This window comes from Micromys minutus (genome assembly GCF_963924665.1).
Source record: "Micromys minutus genome assembly, chromosome: 5".
Lineage (NCBI taxonomy): Eukaryota > Metazoa > Chordata > Mammalia > Rodentia > Muridae > Micromys > Micromys minutus.
Window position 1 is genome coordinate 65149794 of NC_137974.1, and position 25109 is coordinate 65174902.

Here is a 25109-nt window from a genome sequence, read left to right on the forward strand (position 1 = left end):
TAATTGGTGTGATGATAGGAAATGAACATTTAATGTTATTAAATGCTTTGTCAGAGAAACCATTTCCATGAATTCTTTCCAACGTAGCTATCTTATCTTCCTTATTCTATCTGGAGCCATAGTATCCTTGTTTCTGCCTTTGTGGGGTGGGGTATGACTGAGAATGAAGCCAGCGTAGGGAAAAGCCAACCCAGAAATGTAGAGAAGCAGCCTTAATGAAAGCATTTAGAGCACCTGGACACAGCTGTGTTTCACGTTTTCTCGGTTAGATGAGGTAATAAAAGGTAGTATTTTTTGTTTGAATTGGGTTTTCTGTCACTTCCTACTGACTAATGCCAACACTTTCAAGTATATATAGAAACCTGAAGTGCCTTAGAATGTGTTTCTAAGTGGGGTTCCTGCTGTACTTGGGTTATTGAAAAGTTCACTCTCGTTTCCAATTAGCAATATACATTTACACACAAATACTTAAAATCAAAAGACCTTAAAAACACGTTTACTTAAACAAGTACTTTCAGTGTGATCTCTGCTACCAAATTAGAGAAGCCTTTCATATGCTTGGCCCAAGGCCACTCTTGTCTAGTCAAAAAAGTATGTTTTGTCACTGTATATAAAATAGTTGTATGTGGGACCTTTTAAAAGAATTATGAGACAGAGCAGAGAGAAATTTCCATCTTACGTTTTGCTAGTGATATTGACTGTGTTATCAAAGTCATATGGCCAAGAATGAAATATTTACCTACCCAGAAAAAAGAGACCTTTTCCCAGTTTCCCAGACTGAGGTAGAACTCAAAGCACATTCACTACTGCTAACTGAGTAACCATGGTCCACTAGAGAATTCCAGATGACTACAACTCCAAAGCTATATCCAAGACTGTCACTTAGGAAGCAGCTAAGCCTTATGGAACTCAGCAGTATCCCACTACTTGGAAATATGAAGCAGAAAGGTCACAAGCATGAGGCCAGTCTAGGTCAGATACCACATTTAAGACCAACCTTAGAAACATTGTGAATCTTGGTCACAAACGTAAATTTTAATGGACCAAGGATGCATGCAATTCAGGGATAGTTATCAAAGTTCTTGCCTAGCATACATAGGCCTTAGATTCAATTCATAATACTAGAAGAAAAATGATCACAGGTAGAAATGGTTGCATTTTAAATTTCACTCATATTCTAGTCTTTCCTCTATCAAAACTTGCTTTCCAGCCCTAACTAAAACAAAACAAAAACCAGAGAAAAGACAGTGGTTCTCCCCTTCAAACCACAGACAGTCTTATTCTGCTTTCTCAAACAAGCAGTTGAACAGAATTTCTGCTTCTATAAGAATGACTAATAACTACCTAAACCTAGAAAAAATGATAACAAGGGCTTCGTGTCATTTGGGAACCATAAAATGTTAGTGTAGACATCTCCTTGAGACGTATGAAAAGAATACTAATCTACCTCTTAGCCATCCCTGGAGCAGCCTGAATGCCAGATAGGACTGTGACAGAAATAGCAGATTCTAAGAGAATCCTTGGGCATAAAGATGCATCATCAGCCCTGGCAAGCTGGCCCTAGGTTCTTTTTCCTGTGTAGAAGGTGTGAGATCGTTATTTCCATATAAGTAAGGCTGGCTTTGGAAATGTAACTCATAAGCTGCCTGTAAGACCAGAATATGAGCTTCTGTTTCCTAGACTGGGCATCTGGTTGTGCCTAATAAAGGTTGAGCTGTCCATGCCTCTCAGAGCACTGAAAAGAAAGGGTATATGGGGAATAGAAAAAGGAGTGGTTGGGGAAAACTTTTAGCGTAGAAGAATTTGTAAACTTTTTCTAGATCAGTGGGTCTCAACCTGTGTGTTCATCAAACAACCCTTCCCCAGGGGTCAAACAACAGGTATTCAATTCAGCAGATATGTACATTATGAGACATATTAGTCAATTAGTAGCAAAATTGCAGTGTAAAGTAGCAACAAAAAAATTTATGTCCATGGGCCATTATAACATGAAGAACTGTACTAAAGGGTCACATTAGGAAGTCTGAGAGCCATCGTTCTAGACCAAGTGAATCTACATCTGGAGGTGGTAGCTTGACTTAAACCAATTTTTACTATGGAATCCAAGACCAACACTAAGGTAGGAACTAGTGATGACATACCTTAGTGAGGTATTTAAATTAGGGAATTGTCCAGGAGAGTGCCCAACTAAGACACCAAACACCTCAAGACTAACAAAGTTGCGTACAGAAAAGTACCATGCCATTGCTATGCCAAGCCAAGGGAATGGAAAATATAAGAAAAATTAGAAGAGGATCAGAAGCAGAGGGAGGGAGCAGGGTAGCACCGGTGGAGAAGAGACAGGATAGAGAAATGATGGATCAAATGGCAGGGAGAACAACGATGTTGTAATACGTTGTTGTTGCTGCTGCTGCTGCTGCTGCTGCTGCTGCTGTTGATGTTGCTCCTACTGGTAGCACTATTGTTGTTGTAGTTGCTACTGTTGCTGAAGTTTTTAAAGAACACCATAAGATGAAATTGGCTCTAGGAAAGTCCATACTGCACCAAAGGACAGACCTCATGGAAAGTATGTCAGAGCATAAGAAGCCTTGTGGAGATAAGAAGTTATGCTGATTAAGGCCCTGAGCTCCTCAAAAGCTCAAAACTGGACAATTAAAAGAATGTCTAAGAGAGCTGTTTAAAGATCCACTTATTATATGTGTATGATACAGAGACTATCCATACACCATGCAGTATGCTGAGGTGTCAAAGGACAACTTGGTGGAGTCACCTACCCTAACATGCGTTCCAGAAACAGAACTCAGGTTTGCAGGCTTGAGCGAAAGCATTTCACTGGCCCATTAATAGAGCTTTTAATCACGATTTTTACAGTGAAACACACTTTCTCTCTCTAATGAAACATTACTTTAAACAGGCAGTAGAGATATAGGCCCTGAACTGATTCACTGAACAACTTAAGCTTTTTGTTACTTGACCTCAAATATTCCCGTTTATGGAGCCCCTGGGGGCTCTCTTAGGAAGTGTGGGGTTTGGGCAACACGGTATGAAAACCAGTGACCAGGAAAGTGCTAATACACATAGCTCCACGAGCTCTGCACTGTGCTTAAAGATGCCACCCCTTCTCAGCAACCACAAGCACAGAATGTAGGATGAGGTTTGTCAAAACCACGAGCAACCAAAATATGAATTTCTAGACACTGTACAAGAAACACAAGCCAAGTGCATATATAAACAAGTCCCCATTTGTTTTTTTTTTTTTTTCTACCACAGTATTAGGCTCAGAACACTTACACCAGTACTTTCCTCAACCATGCCCCATATAGCAGCTTTTCTCAGAAATCTCCATTTATATTTCATATCTCTACCTTGTGATTCCTTGAGAAGGACAAAGGCAGAAATCCACTGAAGGCCCTAAAACTGGTTTTCTTCTGAGAAACTGTCAGCCAAATTTCTCAGGGAGGAAGCCGGAATGAAATGAGAGACATTGATAAATTTCCCTGCTGAACAATCAATAAAACCCTCTCTGGCCTGCTCAGCCCCCCACTGTGGAGGCAAGAGCCATAATTACATTGTCAAAAATTCAAGTTGCCCAGGCTGACATGACCTCTTTGGAAAGTGACAAGTGATTGGCACTCAGCTTGGGTGGTGAAACTAGATTGGCAGATGCAAAGGCAAAAGTGTGGTAAGGCAATAAATAAATAAATAAATAAATAAATAAATAAATAAATAAATAAATAAATAAGCCATTGCAAATTTTCTTTACTGGCTCCAAAGACTCAAACTGCAGACTTCCAGCCCCGGACCCCTGTGTCATATTAACTTATTGTTGTGGACACGTGACAATTACTAACCCATCAGCATCCCCCCTCTGATGGAAAACATGCCTTGTCTTGATCCATTCCCAATACACCAAAGAAAGACATATACACATACACATACACATACACATACACATACACACACACATACATATACATATAGTTGTGCAAGTGTTAGAGTGTATCATTTTCCTGCATTAAGGCAAAGCCAGTGAATGTACTTCCAAAGCCAGCTCTCCAGTGACAGTTGAACAGCAGAGCCTGTTTGCCTAGCAGTTTTAATCTATAATAAGTATTGACTAAAGCAGATGGATTACAAAGGGGCATGGTGTAGAATGAGCTGGAAAGGAAGCATTGGGAAGAGAGGTCTGACTAACATGCCGACCCAGTTGTATGGTTCTCTATGACTGATCTAAATTAGAATCCATTAATTCACTCAGTCTTAGATGCTAGGGATCAAGTCCGCAAAGGACTCTGGTTGCTGGCCAATGTCTGCCTTCTGGCTACAAAGGAGAGATGCAGTTGTTTTCTGAGAAGAAAGCATGTCAGCCACACCCAAGAGTGGTGTTTGTCCTGTGCCGGGAAGCAACTGTACCTTAAGAGATTAAAATCTGAAGGTGTCCACCAGGTGGTGGGAACAGAACAAAAGGTGCCTCAGAACGTGGTTGCCTCATGAGCTCGAGAGCTAAATTTTTTTTGACTGATGAAAGGTACATTCATGAATAAGATGAGAGAATGGTAGGCAGGAGGGGCCACGGGCCAAAATTTCAACTACAAATCATAGTTTCCTCAAAATGTCCTAACTTCCCCCCTCCTTTTTTTAATTGGATATTCTCTGTATTTACCTTTCAGATGTAATCCCTTTTCCACCAATCCTATTACCCCTCCCCCTCTCATTGCATCTATCTCTCTCTCAGCCACCCTTTCCCAACCACTCTTTCCCAATTCAGCACCTTGGCATTCCCCTACAATGGGAAAACAAGCCTTCGATGGTCAAAAGTCTTCTCACTAATGCCAGAAAATGTTATCCTCTGATACATATGCACCTGGAGCCATTGGTCTCTCCATCGTTGGTGTTTTAGTCCCTGGGAGCTGTGATGGGTTTGGTTAGTTAATAATTTTGTTCTTTCCATGGGGTTGCAGATCTTTTCACCTCCTTCAGTTCTTTCTCTGGAACTTTCATTGGGTCCCTGTGTTCAGTCTAATAGTTAGCTGCAAGCATCCTCCTCTGAATCAGTATGGCTCTGCAGAGCCTCTGCGGAGGCATCCATATCATATTCTTGCCAGTAAGCACTACTTAACATCAACAGTAGTACTTGGGTTTAGTGGCTGCATATGGGGTGGATCCCCAGGTGAGGTAGTCTCTGGATGATCTTTTCTTCAATCCCTGCTCTTCTATTTTTCCCATTATATCCTCCCATGAATGTTTTGTTCTCCCTTCTAAGAAGAACTGAGGCATTCACCTTCTGGCCTTCCTTGTCTTTGAGCTTTATAATTTCTGTAAATTGTTTCTTGAGTATTCTGAGCTTAACTTCTAAAAGGAAATAAAAGTTACCCAACCCTCCACCCACTGCAGTTAGGGAAAACAAAAAGATGAGCAGACTACAAGCAAAGCCATCATAGTGAGCAGCCTGGGTTATAAGTCCACAAGGCCACCTTGTAAGTAGTTAGGTATAGGATGGCGACCATGGTTTACTGGTTTATACAAACTAACTTGTTCAAAGTCCTAACTGAAAACCAACAGAAGGAAGCTGATTTCTGAGCCCACAATATTCAACATACCAGTGAATCTTCCAGGTCAGCAACTGATTCAAAATCAACCCACAGCAAGTTCCCTCTTAGATGCATATTCTCCCTTAACCCCATGGCCAACAAATCAGGCTTTAGGGATGACATTCAGAAATGTAGATTTATAAATACCCCTTGGAATAATCCATAGAGATTCAGTAAAGCTTGTGAATTTCATCACTGTATCTTTACGAGATATTAAGTAGATAGTACCTCATTAGAGACTTTCTGGGTAGAAGGCAATGAATCAAAATGCTCACTCATTGGAATATTTGATGACAAAAGAAAACTAGTTTTTTCTAATGCCCAATTGTCACCAGACTTATTTTTGCCCTGACGGAGAAAAAGTCAGTGAAATTCTGTAATGATTTTATCCAGGACACACCACCCTGCCTGAAGGAGAAGCTACTCAAAACCTCAGGTGGCAAGAGAGAAGTAGAGAGAGGTGATTGATAAGGGACACTCATGACTGTGACACTCTGGTGAATGGGTGAAGAAAGATTCCTTTTAGCTAGATAAGCTTTGTTCACCTGGATTATTTATTCCAGATGAGCACTATGGTATAGAATTTCCATATCTGTGAGGGCACAGTTTGTTAATTTTTTTTCCTATGTCCCATGTTCAAGCTCTGCAGTTTGGATGGCTTGGTCTTATTTTGTGAGGGTTTTGGGGACATGTGAAATGTGAATGATAGGTCTGAAAATAGAAGAAGGATGAGAGAAGAGGCATAAAGGAAATAAAGGAAAGGAAGTACAAAAAGAAGAGGAGCTGGCAAAATACAATGTAAAAGAGAAGCAGAGAAAAAGAACACATAGACACTCTAGGAATCTTTTATTTCCAAGTCTGAAAATGCATTACTAATAGTGGTATTTATTTGGCTTTAATTGTCTGATATTGACATAGGCAGCACCATTGTGGCTTTTCCTTAACTTGACCTTCCTTACTTATAAAAGTCTATGAGTCCATGGAACATTTTAAATACAGCCACATAGGATATATTTGTGAATATCTTCACATTCATTCATGCTTGAACATGAGTTCAATGAAAGACGGAAAATAGATGGAACAGTTTTTGTTGACCTCGTCTGAATTCCCAGTTTTAGAGGAGTAAAGCCATGAGCTCTGAAGGTGGCCTAAGAAGCGTAAATACTTGTAGACCACAACAAATGTGAGAAAAAGCAGAAGATAGGCATAGATCCTAGGTGACAGATCCATAAAGATGGGAGAAAATAAAATAAAATCAATTGGACTGGAATCCTGAGCTCACATCCAGATAAGTTACTGGTATCTAACATTACAAATTTTGATACTCAGTTTCTAGGACACTAGCTGACTCAGGGTAAACAATATTGAAGGAAAGCTTTGGCTTCCTCTTAGAGTAAGATAAAAAGAAATCTAGGGAGTATTGATTGAAGGCAATGATTATTACTCAGTTTGTAACAAAACCCAGACAGAGAAAACACTCTTCAATACAACTACCAACTCATATCTAAAACATTTTTTTCTATTACAAGTGGGTTCCACGTTGTCATGTCAATATGAAAATACTGATGTTGATGACATTGGCCTCTTAGGATCAGCCCACTACTCTGTTTGGTTTTGTTTGGGGGTGCCAGAACTATAGGTCTTACCTTATTGTGCAAGTACCATACCATTGTGCTTCCCCAGCCCCGGAACTCACACTTTTGTTCTGTAGTTGACTAAATCCAGACAACCAGTGTGTATAATCATCTGCTGAAACACTCAATTAATTCTTACGTTTTCCAGTTTATAACAATATTCTACACACTTAGTAATTGCTTAAATTTTAAGGGGAAAATATCCGGGCCAATTTGCAAAGTAGAATTAGGTGATCAGAAAGCAAGAAAGCTTCAAGCAGAAACACTTTGTTGCCTAATCCCTGTTTTCTCCTAGGAAGCCATAAATACCAGACCCATCTGTAAGGGGATTTTAAGTACAACTGTAATTGAACTCTGCACGAGTTCTGATAAGGGAAAGGAAGAGCTAAAACAAACAAACAAACAAACAAAATGAAGTTGCCTTTACTTTGTTTGTGATACCAGAATGTTAACTGCTGGGAAATATAGGTCTCTTCTAAATAAACAATCAATCAATTTTCACTGAGTCAGTAATGATTACACATGTCAGTCTCAATGGCTTGCTTCAGTTAAGGTTCTGCTCTTCACTAATATATAGAGCTGTAGTCATCAACTCAAGCCCATTCTGTCAGCATACAAGCTCCCCAAGCTGAAAGAATTGCTCTCTGAGAGGTTCTGCCAACACCCAACCAAAACAAATGCACATATTAATGGGCAACCATCAAACTTTGCCTGGGGACTCCAATGGAAGAGTTAGGGGAATGAAAGAAGCAGCTGAAGGAGATTGAAGCCCTATAGAAAGAATAACAATATCAACCATTCAGACCCCCCCTCAGAGCTCCCAGAGACTAAACCACCAACAAAAGAGTATACATAGATGGGTCCATGGATATATATCAGGGGACAGTGTTATCTGGCATCAACTGATCAACTGGAGAAGAGGCCCTTGGTCCTATGGAGGCTTGATGCCCCAGCATAGGGTGATACTAAAAAGATGAGGCAGGAGTGGGTAGGTGAGTGGGGGAGCACCCTCTTAGAGACAAAGGGGAGGGTGATGGGATGGGGGATTGTTTTGGAGGGGAGACTGAGAAGTAGGACAACATTTAAAATGCAAATCAATCTAATAACCAATAAAAAAGATAAAAAAAGAATTGTCCCTCCATGGGACAGTGAATTCTTAAGTAGAAGTCCAGTGCCAAATGGATAAAGAATCACAATCACTTTTAAGATCTTTACTTTCCCATCAAGTACATTATTTTTGCTCACACTCAACAAACTAAAGGATGCCTTTGGCTGAGGTCACCCTTGGTGGGAGAGGGCATATGGTTCACACTCAAGGAAGCACTAAAAGCAATCTGATGGTGAGTGAAGGTATGCAGGCCCCTTACAGGAGACATATCATAGTCTTCCACCGATAATAATGATATGTGGACTGGGGAGATGGCATATCAATTAAGAGCACTGGTGGCTCTTCCAAAGGACCTGGGTTCTATTTCTAGCATCTACATGGCAGTTCACAACTGCCTGTAATTCCAGGCAAAACACTGAATGTGTTATTTTTTAAGTGTGATACAGAATTATTGATCCAATGCCTCAGAAACATCTCAAATAATTTAACAACGGTTATTATACACATATTTGCTAGAAAGAAACCCTTTTCAGGATGTGTGTGTGTATGTGTGTGTGTGTGTGTGTGTGTGTGTGTGTGTGTGTGTGTGTTGTCTACTTACCATGCAGGGAAAGAGTACCATTCCTCACAGCCAGGAACTTGACTCCATAAGGAAAGAATGGAATGGAGTAGACACTTCCATAGAGTTTGATCCGAGCTTTGCCTTGGAAAGGCTTGTCTTCAGATCCAATATGGAGCTCTCCACCATCTGTAATAAGGATGGACTGGGCTCTGAGCTCAACGGGTCCTGGCTCCATGAAAATCAGCTTGCCACCTGACAAACAATAAACAAGTTGTCAGTCTCCAGGGGAATGAGGTTCATCCCATTCTGGCAGATCCAGTGTGATGAAACTGCTTTTGTGTGTATGCTTCTTCTGGAAGTTGGACTTAATATATATTGAACTCTCTTCTAGGAGCACTGTTAATTAGATCCGACACTGGGGGATCAGAACATATCTTTAAGGCAGTTTTCACAAGGTATTACTATTTTCTGTAGCTTTGATGATGAGACATTTTGTGTTATAATCCAAATGACTAGCGATTTGGAGTTGGCTAAGTAAACAGTGAAGAAGTCATCAGCTTTACCAGTTGCTACAGATTAAACTTGGTCATGAACCTAGGCATATGATGAAGCAGATGCACAAGAGACAAGGATAGAAGAGAATGATAAAAGCAAGAACATTACCATTCAAGGAAGCAGTGGACAAACATCCTTGGTTTTGTGCAATGCTGACTAGCCAAGATCCTCTGCCTTTGCTTCTGTCAACAAACCTTAATTTAGCAGCTTTTCCTCAATGCACGGAGATGACCAGCCTATCAATTAAGACTTCTAGTCATCCCAAACTCTAGGTCACAGACTGAAGTTTTGAGAGGAATGCAGAGCAAAGGAGAAGAGGAAGGAGAAATCTTTAGATGTCATTCATCCCAATGGTGGCATTTTTTTTTAACCCTACAGATAGTTCCTCAGCTACCATCCTTTGCCCCCAAAACCTCAATTCCAATTTGTTTCTGACTTCTACTGGTTAGAAAGCTATCTAAAACCTTTCAAACAATTTTCTCTCTAGAGAAACTAATTTAACATCTGTCTGTTTCATCTCTTCAGAAATATCAATCTTGGTAACATGAAAATAAGTCTAAAGTAACATTATTGTGAGAATAAGTAATTAAATCCTTTTAAGAAAAATGTTTTTCTCCTTGATACCTAAGTGGTGTGTGTTTCATATAATGTATCAAGTATGTCAGGATCATTAATAACTTTATAATAAGTATGATGTCTCAGATAAACATCTGACCAGAACAAGCTGTAAATTCTGCTTTCTAATATATATTTATTAATTCTTTTAAAAAAATGTCATACACACATGTAAAATATTTTGACTCTTTTTCACCCCTGTTCCTCCCTTTATTTCCCCCCAAGATCCACTACACACTTAACGACCCGCTCTGCCAAACTTATGACTTTCCTTTTACATAACTGAGTTAAATTCATACTCGTATACATTCCTGGCCATGGGACTAATCACTGGAATGTGGTTGATCTACTAAGGTCATCCCACTTACGAAAAGTCACTCTCCCTACCCCTACCCCGGCAGCTATCATCTGTCAGTAGTCCCTCATTTAGGAGTGGCTGCTTATAGATAGCTTCTGTGGCCACACCATAAACAATTACTGTCTTGATCTGTTTTTTAATATTTGTTTATTTATGTTATGAGTACACTGTAGCTATATTCAGACACACCAGAGCAGGGCATCCTATTACAGATGGTTGTAAGCCACCATGAGCTTGCTGGGATTTGAACTCAGGACTTGTAATTTAGACACAAGCCATCTAGGTAGTCAAATTATCTTTGGCCCTGATGCCAGAGTTTGGTAACACTCCGCTTACCAGGCTTCTAAAGGACCCACTAGCATTCTTGACATTACTTTTTCCATCAACTGTCATTGCACCTAGAAATGCAATAATGAGCTTGAACTGAACTCCACTGTGAACACAAAAGAGGGAAAAAACTCTGTGTTCACATAATGGTATCAACTAGAATATTTTCACTTGTGTTATTCATGTCCTCATTAGTTATAGGCAAACGATGGATCACAGATTTGCAGGGCCCGACTTTCCATTTTGAGCACTCAGTGAATCAGAATTGGCCTTGATGAGCAAGTACTGAAGGTCATGCTGCAGCCCTAACTGTTATATGTTTCTAATTGGCCTTCAGTAGAACCTGAAGCTTCATTACTTCGGAACAGTTTTCTCACTTATAAAGTAGAGGGGGGAAACCACACATCTGCTAAGATCCTTCCACATGTAGACCGTTTGTCATTTCTACCTATAAAGGTGATACATCATCCCTTGGTTTTTGCATTCACACTTAAAATATCCAATAAGATGAATAAAGAGTCTCGGCAAGTAAAGCTTATTAAAGTATATCAAAGTTTATTAGAACAAAAATATACTTCACTTCACTTGGGTGACATTAGACACGTGGGTGATACAAGATATTAGACAAGTCTGAATATCAGGCCCCTTTGTTGATTTTTTTTGGTTTGTTTCTGTTTGTTGGTGTGTGTCTCTTTCTTTGTCACCTAGTCATGCCATTCATATTTTCCCCTTATGATTAGTGACTTTAAAATGGGCTATTTTCAAAGTATATCCCTTCTATGTTTATGTCTTCTCCTATAACCAAACTGAACTGGGATTGCTTCCAAATCTGTAATCCAGTTACAGTGAGATCTCATGCCATGATGGTTTCAATATCTCTTTGCCGCAGACTAAGATAAAACAATACAACTTTTCCTCCAAGCCTTCTCCCTCCACCACTCCTCTCTAAAAGCTACCTAATAAGAATGTCATCAGATTTCGAAGGAGGAAGGAGAGCGGCAGGAGGGGAGAAAGAAGATCCAGAGAGGGGTTAATGAGGCATAGCCATGATACAAGTATCCATGAAAATGTCTCAAGGACACCCAATGTTTTATGTGATGGTGAACAGATAGCGATGTTTAAAAATGGCTTTTAGAAAGGATGCATTTGCATGTTCATTTGATATTAATAATGACATGAAGCCCAGGTTGTTCTGAGATCAGTTGTGCTATAGTCCATTTGGAATCACTTTTCAGATAAGACTGCAGAGATCATTTTAGGCTAGGATGATACTTTGGGTTAGGTTTTGTTGTTTTCTCCCATTTATTTTCTAACAAAAATGTACATACTCAAAGAGCAAAGAATTTTAAAAGGAGAGCATCTGTTTATTAAGTACCATGGACCAAACTCATTGGTCATCTTATTTTAAATAACCTCCAAAATTAACCTTGTGAAATAAACATCCTTTCTCTGTTTCACATAGTAAAAAAAAAAAAAAAAAAAAAAAAAAAAATGGGCTTAGAAAAGCTCATACTTATTTAACTAACAAAAATTAGGGAAAGGCTAGAAGAAGCTGAGGAGGAGGGTGATCTGGTCTGGCCTAACCCTTGAGACATTTGAGGCCCCTAGGGAGTGGGGAAGCCTGGCAGGGAAGGTAAGGGTGGGAAAATCTTCTTGAAGATGGAGGGAGGTATGAAGGGAAAGAGGGGGGTGAAGAAGAATGGGATCTGAAAATGTGGAAGGGCAGATTGGGAGGGGGTAATGACTGGATTATAAAAAAAAAAAAAAAAAAACGTAAAAGTAACTTTAAAGAACTAAGTTTTAGAACCCAGAGTCACTTGACAAAAAGCCTCTTCATTAAGTAAGGTTGCTTTCATAGCCGCATTTACATGGAAACATGTTAACCTAAATAAGTTTTCCTATGGTTTCTTTCTATAAAGTTTATCTTCATTTTGTTAATGGAGATAGATCCTTCCAAAAGAATAAATAAGAGATTACAATGATAAGTAGCTGAGTGTCTAAATCTGGTCTCTGTCCCTTGTACCATTGAGCAAAATTTTAAACACATTGAAAGAAATTGGTAGAAATTTTTGAAACACCATTTACTGAGAGGACCTAGTAAAGATGCTAATGGAGGGAGAAGAGTTTGGTCCAATGAGAACAAGTACTTTGTGTTGAGAGTGCCACTAAAACAGGATGAATTCATGACTATGAACATCATAAACCCAGCTAAAAAGCAAAGTACAGAAATGTAGACAATGGAGAAATTTTGGTGAGGAACTCAGTTCTCTGCATATAAGTAATCCTGGGTACCCAAAGCAGATCCTTTCTAGGTCTACATAAAAGCCTTGGAATTTCCATCTTCACTAAGTCAGCTTGAAATCAGTCTAGAGTGAGCTGCTTCCTAGGATGTGTGTGGAAAACAGTAGGAGGTTGTTATATCTCCACTTTGTGGAGTCTGACCGCACTGTTAACTCTACAATAAAGAGGAGGGCTGAAATCAGTGTTTCCACGTGACTCTAAAAGTGCTTGTTAGGACTTTCGTGAAAGCTGACTGCATCTTCACAAGTGGCCTTGGGTAATTTTATGAAAATCAACCAACCATCATTACAGTTCCTTCCCCCTCTAAGATACATAAACGAGCACATCTTTTACATGCAATTACTCATTTCCATCAGACGTCTCTTATTTCTCTGGAAAGGAAGTAAAAGAGACTTTTAGCAGCTAGTTAAGGTTTGATGGGGGGAAAAAAAGAAACATGAAAAACAAACTTTTGGCTAGCTGTAAAATTAATCATCATCTGTAATGACCACAAAATAATCTGTTGTGTTTTATAAAGAAAACAGATGCATAGTTTTAAAGACAAGTTCCACATGAGAAAAAAAAGTTTTAGTTTTTACTATATACTGGTAATCTCTGAAGGACCTGGCTTTCCTTGTCTTCAATTTCAGTGTCTTATAATTTCCACTCCCAGCTGGACCTCTACCCCACTGCTCTACCATAACTGTTTCTGTCAAGGTCATAAACTTATTCATATTGGTCTCAACCTTCAATGAACCTCCGCCCTTTCCTGGAACTCCTTCATTCCATCTGCCTGCTGTATGGCCTTGCTTTTGCCTGCCTGTCTCTCCCTACCTCTCTCTTTCCCCTTCCTCCCCTTTCTTCTTCCCGGTTCTATCCCCTGCTCTGTCCTATCCCTTCCCTCTCCCCTCCTTCTCCTTCTCCCTCTTTCCCTCTTCCTCTTTCCCTCTCCCTCTAACTCTCTCCTTCTCTCTTTCTCTCTCTCCTTTGAGACCTGTAGCTCTGGCTGTGCTGGAACTTACTGTGTATACCAGGCTGGCCTCAAACTCACAGAGATCCACCTGCTTCTCCTTCCTATTTAATATTTGGTATTCTGATCTATTGTCTTCTCAACCCAATAGTTTAAAACCTAAACTCTTATCAGAAAGCTGATTAACTTTATCCAGTTGCTGAGTCTCACAACTCTAGACCTAACTTTCACTCAGACCCAACAACCTATCCCACAGGCATCCTATGTTTGTTATCCTCATGACCCATTGACTTCTCTTCACCTGAATTTACACCCCTAGGGTCTAAGTCATTTTTATCTTAGTTGTGCATTATGAAAAGAACTTGGCTTTGTTTGGTTTGGCTTGTTTTTCATGGAAACCATGCAATCCACTTCTTTGTTTAAAACTCTGCAATTGTCCCCATAACTCTCAAAGACAAAACCTACTATACCCTTCAGGGTCGCTCTCTGACTCAATCTTCCTGTGCTACCTTTTTGAACCAATGTTCCTCGTTGCATTGACCCTTGTAGAATTCACCCTTGATGTATGCAAAGTTCCCTAGCCACCCTTCTTCAGTATGCATTCCCTGCCCAACTCAACCCACCACTGCATTTTACTCTGTGGGAGTAAGAAATCTAATAAAAACATAATTCACCAGCTTATTTGTTGTTTTCCCTATAAAAGAAAACTCTATAGGGGAAAGAGTTGGACGTGATACATCCATAGCCATAGTCCCTCTGCTTGCAGCAGTGCCTGAGCTATGGAAAATAATTAAGCATTGTTGAGTAAATTCAACTTTAATCTATGGAAGCAGAATGAAAACAGAAGACAGAAAAGGGGAGAGGACTATCTATGTGCAAGCCCAGCATAACAAAAATGAAATAGATTGGAATAATTACCAGCTGGCAAATGTATTTTTAGAGTTCTTTATTATATATAGTGTTCTACATGCATGTATGCCTGCAGGCCAGAAGAGGGCACCATATCTCATTATAGATGGTTGTGAAGTACCATGTGATTGCTGGGAATTGAATTCAGGACCTCTGGAAGAACGACCAGTACTCTTCTGAGCCATCTCTCTAGTCCAAGAGGGAAAGTTTTAAGAGCTGTGAAAGTGGTAATAAGCTGTTAAATGCTTTGTGCCATTTTTAGGATGATAAGGAGAATAAAGATTTGGGGTGACAGCATCTTAGGTGAGGAGGTGAGTGTTAGAGGAGCTAGAAAATGAGCAATGTATTCAAGATTCAGTCTGCAAAGAGAGTCACAGTGAGACCAAGACTGATGCAAGTCTCAAAACTGGACCAAGGACCCAATTAGCTAGATCAGCTGTCTACTCAAACCTTGAACTACCTGGATTGGAAGCAAATCACCTAATTTATTTACTCACAGTGACTAAGCCTCATTCATATTTTTTTCTTAAATAACTTAGCAGCATATATATCACAACTTTTCAACTGTTAACTAGTCAATTAAGTAGTCAGGGAAGCCTGCGGGATAGCGCCCCTGGAGAATGTACATTCAGGGTGCAGAGATCGTAGTCTGCCTTGATAATGGAGTGCTAGCAGTAACGTGGGCAGTGGTGGGCTGTGAAGCTATGCTCTGCTGCACTGTGCTGCTGTTCTGAGGGTGGGAGCCATGAGGAGATGAGGAAAAGCAGAGCAGAGCAGCATTTAGGCAAGACAGCCACAGCCTGAAGCCTGCATTGTGATGGGGTGCACACCACACTATTTCCTTTGTTGGCAAGATCCAGATTAGACTTGTGCCTGATCCACTGGAGCAGAGCCTGGGAAGCCTTCGAGGTGGGCTTGTCCCCGGCCAGAGAGGCGGAAAATCAATTTGGCTGGCAAACGAGAGCCCCCAAGAGCTCAGTCCACGCTCCATAATCCTATCCACTAGCAGCTCAGGAAATAGAAGCCTGAGTCCTCACATATTCATGGAGGATGTGAGGCATAAATCAGGCTTTAAGGATCAGGGGCACAGGGAATGGACTCTCTGGCTGGCTACTAATTAATCAAGCACAGAACACCTAAACTTCGCATCCTGGGATGAAGCCACTTACACACCAGCAAGCAAGCAGGGGCTACTGCTGTTATTCCCGCATTTCTTTTTCCTTTCAATTAAAACAGATATGGGCTGAAAAAAATCCCCCTTTAGCTGATGCCGCTTCCACATCCTCCCCCCACCCGCAGCCCCATTCTCCCTTTAATTAAAAAACATGCGTATTGCAATACTTGCCAGAACCGCTTTAACGGTATTTTAATTGTAATGTCTCTGCCTGATTAAAAAAAGAAAATATGAACTGAACGTGTTTGCAAAAATGTTCCTGGGATGCAGGAGGAGACTTGTACATGTCCGAGGAATGGATACCACATGCCAATTATTTAATTAGTCTTCTGTTGCAGTGACATGGGCTATTGTGGGGGGAGGGCTGTATCTGAAACAAAGTCATTGACTTAAAGCCACAAACAATAGCAGATGAAAGAAACAGTCTATCAGTTTAGATGTTCCTGGAAGGATAAAGAACTGCTGCCAACCTAAAATGCTACACTCAGGAGAAGCCCATTAGGTGTGCCCACTGCTCTCTGTACAAGTCAAATGGCCCCTGGGCAAAGAGCAGAGGTCCACTGCATTAGTAGCCTTCCAGTGCTGACAGCTTGATGGGGTTTCCTTTATTGCTCTAGGCTCATTTACAAACCTGATCATGCACCCGAGCCACCTGAATGAATATCTGAAGACACAGATTAGGCTGTGCAGGTTCACTCTATGACTAGATTCTGTGGGTTGAGACCAGATACTGAGAACTGTAGGTGTTTCTCATGGTTATGGGTAAGTCGTGTGGTAGCTTTGGGTGTGCAGAATCGTACCATGCTTGCTCTCATCCAAAGAGGCTGTGAAATAAATACAAACTTGGAATTATGGACCAATTCCCTTTCTCATCCAATAACTACTTGCTGTGATTTCCCGGTCTTTCTCTAAGATGCTTATAGCAAATGTAAAAACACACAGTGTCTCCATGCAGGACCAACAGTGCAGTTGAATTGCTGCAGGCAAATGGAAACATCCTAAAATAGTGAACTGCCCTGTTTTACAGACAGCGGGAAGGGAGGTTACAACTCGGAGTTTTACTTGTTCTACATGATATAAAACTCACGGAGATAACCTTCCTTCTGAATCACTTGTATACCAAGTATAAGGATAGCCACATTTGTGGAGCGACTTGTAAATCCTCAAAGGAACTGAAATGCAGACAGGAAGAAATGCTTGTCATCCATGAAGCTGTCATTAACTACTTCCTAACTACATCCTTTGTGTTTAGAGCTGCAGAAAGCCATCATGTGTTTCATCTGTAGCATTTCATATATCTGAGAGTGCAAAGCTCTTGACTGCTCCATGGCTTCCTAATATCACTGAAGTTCTCACAAAGAAGCAACTGCAAAAGAAGAGACAAAAACAAAACCTTGTTATCCCCCCCCAAAAGAGTTTCTGCCTCAGACTTACCGAGCCTCCCTCCCTGCCAATGTACTGCCTTCTTTCTTCTCCTTATGAATATTCCTTAAGAAGCCACCCAATTCACATTTCAGCAGCTACATCTCTCTGAGCCAGATGGACTTTCAATGGCTTCCAAATACAATTCTCTGATTTGGCTATAGCACTTCTCTATTAGAAATCAAGGATAAGTTATGTTGTATGGTGATTTTGAAACTATGAGAACTTCTATTTTACCCACTGAAACACTGCCACATTCCTAAATATTTACAAATGTGACATCATATTTTACATTCTTTGATTGTGGAAGATTATAAAGATCTAGGCTGTACGCTATGGCCCTGTGAATATTACACAGTATATAAGAAACAACAGAATAAAATGTTTGGTCTCAGAGTTTCATCTGCTCAAGAATTCTGGTTACATAAGGAGCCCAAACTTCCAGCCCCCTTCCTCTCTGGGATGAATAGGATTTAGGGACCATTAATCAACAAATGAGATAGAAAGGTAAGGAGAGGCCATGTCCTGAAGGACCCTGTAAGCCATATTCAGTTTGGATTTGAACTGAAGGGCTAATGGAAAGCCAATGAAGGGTTTTAAGTAAGGGAGTTTGAGACATTTATCTTTCATTACTGAAAATGCTGGGCTAGGAATGGACTGGCCCTTTTCAGTGGCATTTTTTTTATAATATCCAAGTTGTCAAGACATAAACTGTAAATTGTTAAGCATCTATCTATCTGTCTGTCTGCCCATCTATTGAAAGCATGTCCTTTCTCACAGCAACGGATTATCTTTCATTTATGGCTAATCAAGTGTGTCTGGAAGTAAATAATATAAGCCATTGCCTGGCTGGAAAAAAATAAAGGGCTTCAGAGGGAAGTGTCCCTCACATAAAAAAGCCTTTGTCTCTGATCTCCTGATACATAAATAGCAAATGAAATTGGTCACTGTCTGGATGAATCCAGTAACATGTGAGAGTACCAGGAAGGATGCTGGCTATAGAAAATTCACAACTAACATCAGTGTTTCTTTTCAAGTCAGAAACTCAATTCCTAGTTCACTCAATCAACAATTATTTGGGTATCTAATTTTTTCCCAGAAGTCCGCAAGTGCTTTCAATGAAGCTCTTACTCTCCATGGCCTAGATCTTTATAATTCTCCAAAAAAAAAAAATCTAACGACATATTTGTAAATAATTGGTTCTGGGAGGATGCTTCATGGATAAAATAATTACCATACAAGTGTGAGAACTTGAGGTCAAATTTCCAGAATCCACATATAGTCAAACATGGCAGTAGCCATCTATAACCCAGTGTTCTTATGGTAAGATAAAAGACAGAGACAAGAGAATCTTAGAAGCTTGTAGACCAGGTACTTGCCATACACAGCAACAAACTATGAGGGACCCTGTTTCAAACAAGATAGGAGTTAAGGATTAACATCTGAGGGTGTGCTCTGATAGCTACATGCCTGCCCCCACACATGCATGCAGAGAAAGTCAAGGGATGGAGATACCACAGTTGGTAATGTGCTTGCTGAGCAAGTAAGAGTATCTAAATTCAAGCTCTAGAACCCACATAAAAAAATCAGGCATCAATGGGAAGAGGTCCTGTGAAGGCTTAATGCCCCAGTGTAGGGGGATGCCAGGGAGGGGAGGTGGGAGAGAATTGGGGGAGTGCCCTCATAGAAGTAGGGGGATGGGATAGGGGAGTTTCCAGAAGGAAAACCAGGAAAGGGCATAACATTTGAAATATAAATAAAGAAAATATCCAATAAGAGGAAAAAAAATACAATCAAACAGAACACAGTGGTAAGCTTATTAACCCAGCTTACAGAGCTGGAGAAGCAGATACAGTCAAATCTCTAAGAGCTGGTAAGTTCCCACCCTGTCTCAAAGATAAACAACAAAATGAGAGTGTGAAATGCCTAAGGAGTGACATTTAAAGGTGTCCCGAACCCTTCACACACACACACACACACACACACACACACACACACACACACACACACAAACATCTACACACATACATACATACTCACACACTCTGACACACATGCAATGACACAAACACAAATCAAATTCTAAATAGATTACTAATTCTGTCAATGGTCCACCTAGCCTTACATAAAGTGTCTTCTCACGATGAAAGTTATTTTAACCTGTCACCAAGAAAAGGCTGAAAACCCAAAGGCAACCAAGGCAAAGGAAGTTACAGGTAATTTTCAAAACTACTTGGTAATAGTCTCTGGTGCAGACTAAATCAAGTTTCCTCTTGGGACCTTGCAGAATACCTGCTTGCAACAGGAGGCTGTATAATTACCTTCTCCTCTACACAAAACTACACATATCATAATCCATGTTTTCTTCTACCAGTGGGAGAGAGCTGCTATTAATCAGGGACAAATGGACTTACTCAAACCCACTGACAATCTGTGACTGCCTCAATTCCATCCAGGGTTCAGCTTGCTGACCAAACTCCAGGGAGTCAATTCAGCACCCCATCCTCTGCATCAAGGGTAGCCATATTTTGACCAAGAAAGGAAATAATTAAGACTTCTTTCATTGGCAGTTTACGGGTAAGTCATTTTGAGTTTACAAATTTGGAACATATTTGGCTGGCTTCCGAACATCTAACATTGACCAATATATCCTATTCCAGAAAGAAGCATTAACACAGAATAATATTTCGGTATGAGCAAAACCCCACGCTCTCATCAGACCCATTTCCTGTCAACCCAAGCTGGTGTCTACAACTTCTGCAGGCACTGAGCAGTCTGCCAAGTGACCAATAAGCCTGATCACCAGATCAACAAGTGGCATATCAGAGAAGTCCTGTTTGCACCATTTCCGGGCCCCTCACTTGTATCGTGGATCTGCAGCACCGGTGGAATCTGAGATTAGGTCTGTGTCAATAAGAGCAAGGATATATACGGTTCCCTGGAGAGAAGCTCAGTCTAGACTGTAACCTTAATTGAGCCAAGAATAGGATAGCAGTCTTCAGGGTGAGCATGTGAAGCCATTACCGAGACAATCAGATACTGAGGACTCTGGCCTAAGCAATGGACTTGTCCACTGATATACTCACATTACTGAGAGCTGAAGAGACAGAGACTGCAGGGCCTTGTAAAAGGCCTGTGATGGTTGCATATGCTTGGCCCAGGGAGTGGTACCATTAGAAGGTGTGGCCTTGTTGGAGGAAGTATGTTACTCTGGGAGTGGGCTTGGAAACTCTCCTCCTAGCTGCCTAAGGATGCTCAGTGGGTTCCTGGTTCCTTTGCACCATGTCTGCCTGGATGCTGCCATGCTCTGATCTTAATGATAATGAACTGTACCTCTGAACCTGTAAGCCAGCCCCAATTAAATGGTGTCCTTTATAAGACTTGCCGTGGTCACAGTGTCAGTTCACAGCAGTAAAACCATAACTAAGACAAGGCCTTAGGTCACTATGGGAAGATGTTGGAGACTATAACATGCCCTGGCCTCTTTGTCCTCTGCCGCTGTTCTGCCACCATTCTTAGCACAACAGGCCAACACTTCAAACTGTGAGACAAAAATCATTCCTCTGTTTATGTTGTGCTTTCGGGTACTACAAGGAGCTGACTTACACATCTGCGACAGAAAGTCGCGTTGGGTTCAGCACTCAACAAGGCACTCTAAAATCCCCAACGATGAGGAAATTTGACAGTGTGCTGGACAGTGGGTTGAGAAATGGCACAACAGGCATCCACTCGAAGCAGCTGTGGCTGTTGCCACAAGATCTGTAAAAAGGAAGCCAGTCAAAGTCCAATATGGACAGGGGAGGGGCACCCAAGTCCCCACCCCAGCTGAACAGCTATTGAACATTGATGGCAGCTAAGGGAAATAAAGTCTTTTTTTTTTAATCAGGCATACTCCACTGTATCTACAACACTAATTGGACTCAGGGCATTAGCTTTGGGAAGGGGAAAGAAGCGAGAGGGACTGGAGTAAAAATTAGATCTGAAAGGGATTGTAGAGAGTAAATGGATACTGAATATAAGTAAAGTGTACTTATGAAAATTCTCAAATAATTCATAAATATCATACTTTTAAAACAAATGAAGCTTCATCTTCAGAAGCCAGCGGTAGTCTGGTAATTTATGAGTTCTGAATATAGTAGATCCGAGAACCACTTTAGAGGGAGCGAGACCCCATCCCCAGCTGCGCCAGAGAAGCCACAGGAGTCTAGTCTGACTGACAAGGAGATAGAGGGCAGCCAGATGACAATTTCACTCTCTGTACCTCCTTTCCTTTCTTCTCTTGCAAAGCAAAGAAAAACACTTCAGTGTCCATCCTGGAGATAACAGGGGCAAAAGCAATCCAAGGTCTTTATCACCCAACTAATTCTTTCAGTAATCTAGTTTGCTTTATATATAGAAGCAGCTGGTATCTGTAAATAACATTTTTAACTTGGGTCCGATTCTCAGCCATTTCCTCTGTAATCTCTGAACGTCCAAAAGAAACAACTAAAGTTAATTGAGTTTTTATTCTGGACCAGGCCCTGTCAAAAACTAATGGCTTTTAAAATATTTCCTGGTTTAACCCAAAACATCCCTCATGACCTGGGGAGTGTGTGTAACACCACTTCACAAAGGTCACAAATGCTTGTTCTTGCTATTGCTATGACTTCTGAAATCACTATAATCTGGTACTCCCCCCAAAAAGGAGAATCCTGAGGCTTATAGAGGCTCTAAGTTTAACCAAGGTCACAGAAATGGTGGATGGTGAGGACTGGATCTAACTCAGTTCCTTCTGGCTTGAAAGCCTGCCAAGCATTTAACTGTCCTGGTATACACCAGTAGACCAAGAAATAGAAAATCACATTAAGAACAAGAAGTGTATTACTAAGCAGCAATGGAAATTGGAAGCAAGTTTCTGGTCAAAGCATTTTAAATAAATGGCATTGTGAGAAATAAGAAACTGGCAAAATGTCATCATTTATATTGTATGGGTGTATGCTATAAAATAGGATGTTTTCATTATATATTTACATATGTGTATATGCATACATACACATATATTCATATACACATATACACACCGGATAATCAAACACATTTGTATATCTGCCTAGTTTTGTGTGTGTGTGTGTGTGTGTGTGTGTGTGTGTGTGTGTGTGTATGAGGGAAAGACAAAGATCTAAAATACAAAGGCTCTCCATCATAAGGATAGTCTAACCTCTCCTAATTAACTCTTAGTTAATAATTATCTCTCAGCCACTTAACGTCAAGATGCTTGACCACCAGTTGAGAAAGAGATTCATTGCCTCATTCAGGAAATAAAAATGTTTCCTCAACTGCAAAAAAAAAATCTTTGCCCAGGATGCATAATGCTCTGAAAAGAGGGTAACTTTCCTTCTTTTTTTTTATTGCTTTTCATAATTACTTGGAATAAAAATGATAAGTTTTAATTCAGAAATGCCTATAGCTATTTAGCATTTTAACATAAAAGAACAAAAAGTATAATTAATGAAATGAAGGCTTCCACCCCAATGCATTAGTAATAACTGATTAATTCTCTTTTGTGTTTTACAGTATCCCTAATAACTAAAAAAAAAAAAAAAAAAAAAAAAAGTTGGGGGTTGGGCATATGCTCAGTTAATAGAGGGTTTGACTGGAATGTGTGGAGCTCAGGGCTCCATCCCCAGCACCTCACTCCGGTACACACCTATAATGCCAGCCATAGAAACTGGAAGCAGAAGGATCAGACTTTCAAAGCCCTCTTCTAGGATTTAGAACCTAGCTTTACCCAAGGACTCTGCCTCAAAATACAAAAACAGAAGAGGGGGAGTTGGAGAGAAGTAGAGACTGATAATAAATGCAAATATGTCTTTTTCTAATTCAAATAGAATAATACTGAAGAGGGACGGCAAAATAGGCCAGCAGGTAAAAGATTCTGCACTCCAAAATTAAAAAAAAAAGAACAAAAATAGATCTGAAATTATTTGCCATAATTCTAAAAAAGCTGGCTAAATTCAATACAATTTAAGAATAATTAAAAGGAGGGGTATGGGGAGATATCTCAGTTCCCAGCACCCACAAAGAAAGCTTAATGATGGGGTAGCTCTGTCTTCCCACCACTGAGAAGGCAGAGACAGAAGAGTCCAGGCAGGCACCGGCCGGCCAGTGTAGCCAGATCAGTGAGATCCAGATTCAGCTGGAAACTCTCCATAAAATGATGCAGAGACTGACTGAGGAACAAAACTGTCAGGGACACTCTGCCCCTCACCCCTGAACAAGTATGTACACATGAGCACACTATATGATTTGGTTCTCTAAATTTTTTGAAGAAACTATTACTGTCTTTACATTTTTTCTACTTGATCTCAGCCTGTAGCTGGAATGAGAAAATTAAAAGAAAATTTTACTCAGCTCTTTTCAGATTTGATTCCTGGCTATGAAAAATAAAGACCGTAAGAGACATCCAGAGACTCAGTTGCTCCTGGTGATTGTTACAATGCTTTGATCTCTTACTGAGTACCTCTTTATTATCCTTCAAGTGCTCCTGTACCATACTAGGGGTCAAAATTGAGTTATAGAATATAAATTATGTATTGAGGGCTGGAGTTCTCCACCGGAAAAGACATTCCTCTTCATATTTTGGAAGCAGAAAGATAACTTAGTAAAAGATTTTATGCTGTTTTGAACCCATGATTATATATGTGTACACACATGTGAGTGTGTCTGTATATACTATGTGTGTATATGTGAACATACATTTTACATGTGTGTATATACATGCATGTGTGTATATGGGACATCCATAGGTATGGCTAAAACAGTTGAGGAGACTGAAATAAATTAACTGTGAAATACTGTAGTCAAGAAACCAAGAAGCATTTTAATATTCGCAATACACTTCACCCAGAACTTGAACTGTATACCATCTTCTGGCCCATTCATGCGACAATCACCTTTAAGCCCCCATTGCTTGTCTCACACTATTCTAAATCTTGACTAGAAAACAACAAACAAATTAGTAAATTTCTTTGGTTTGGGGATTATTCTATGAGGAACATACTTTGTGACAAGTAAATTTAAAACATGGCATGTGATCAGAAATCTATGAAGAAAAAAAACTAGAACTACATAGAGAATAATCAAAGGGATAGTTACAATTTCAGAGAAGATGCCCAGTAAGCTTCTTCTAATAGACTAATAGTTTCTCAGAGAGCACAAAAACACAATGACCCAGCTGCATGAATCCAGAGGGCAAAGGACAATTAGGGAGAAGGTCTAAGGACAGGTATATTCAGAGTGCCTATTTGGATTGGCTATGAATGACAACATCAAAGAATATATGTGAGGTTAAAAATAGTAAGGGGTTTGGGTTTTAGTCTTGGTAAGATATGACATCATTAGAGGGTTTTGAAAAATGAAGCAATAATAGGATATGACAGATGTTTAGAAGGTATGAGCTGACACTGAAAGAGTTAACATTAGCTTACAGATTAAAGGGCAAATTGCAATGATTTCAGTACAAGAAATATTACCTTTCAACCAAATGTCTTATTTCAAAAGTGGTCTTAATCCTGCATAGAGTAGGGAGGGTCTTATAAGCCCCGATCCCAAGCTCAGGAGGTATA

At 40.2% G+C, this 25109-nt stretch overlaps 1 protein-coding gene across 1 annotated transcript in view; it reads right to left on the reverse strand.

Moving 5' to 3' along the window:
- Positions 1-25109, reverse strand: part of PKHD1 (PKHD1 ciliary IPT domain containing fibrocystin/polyductin) — a gene marked incomplete at both ends in the record, with an annotated part of 432805 nt that overhangs the window by 265858 nt on the left and 141838 nt on the right. The window contains one exon of the mRNA XM_080917462.1: positions 8935-9147. Within this exon, the coding sequence (XP_080773588.1) occupies positions 8935-9147 (213 nt within the window). The remainder of the gene's footprint in view (positions 1-8934; positions 9148-25109) is intronic.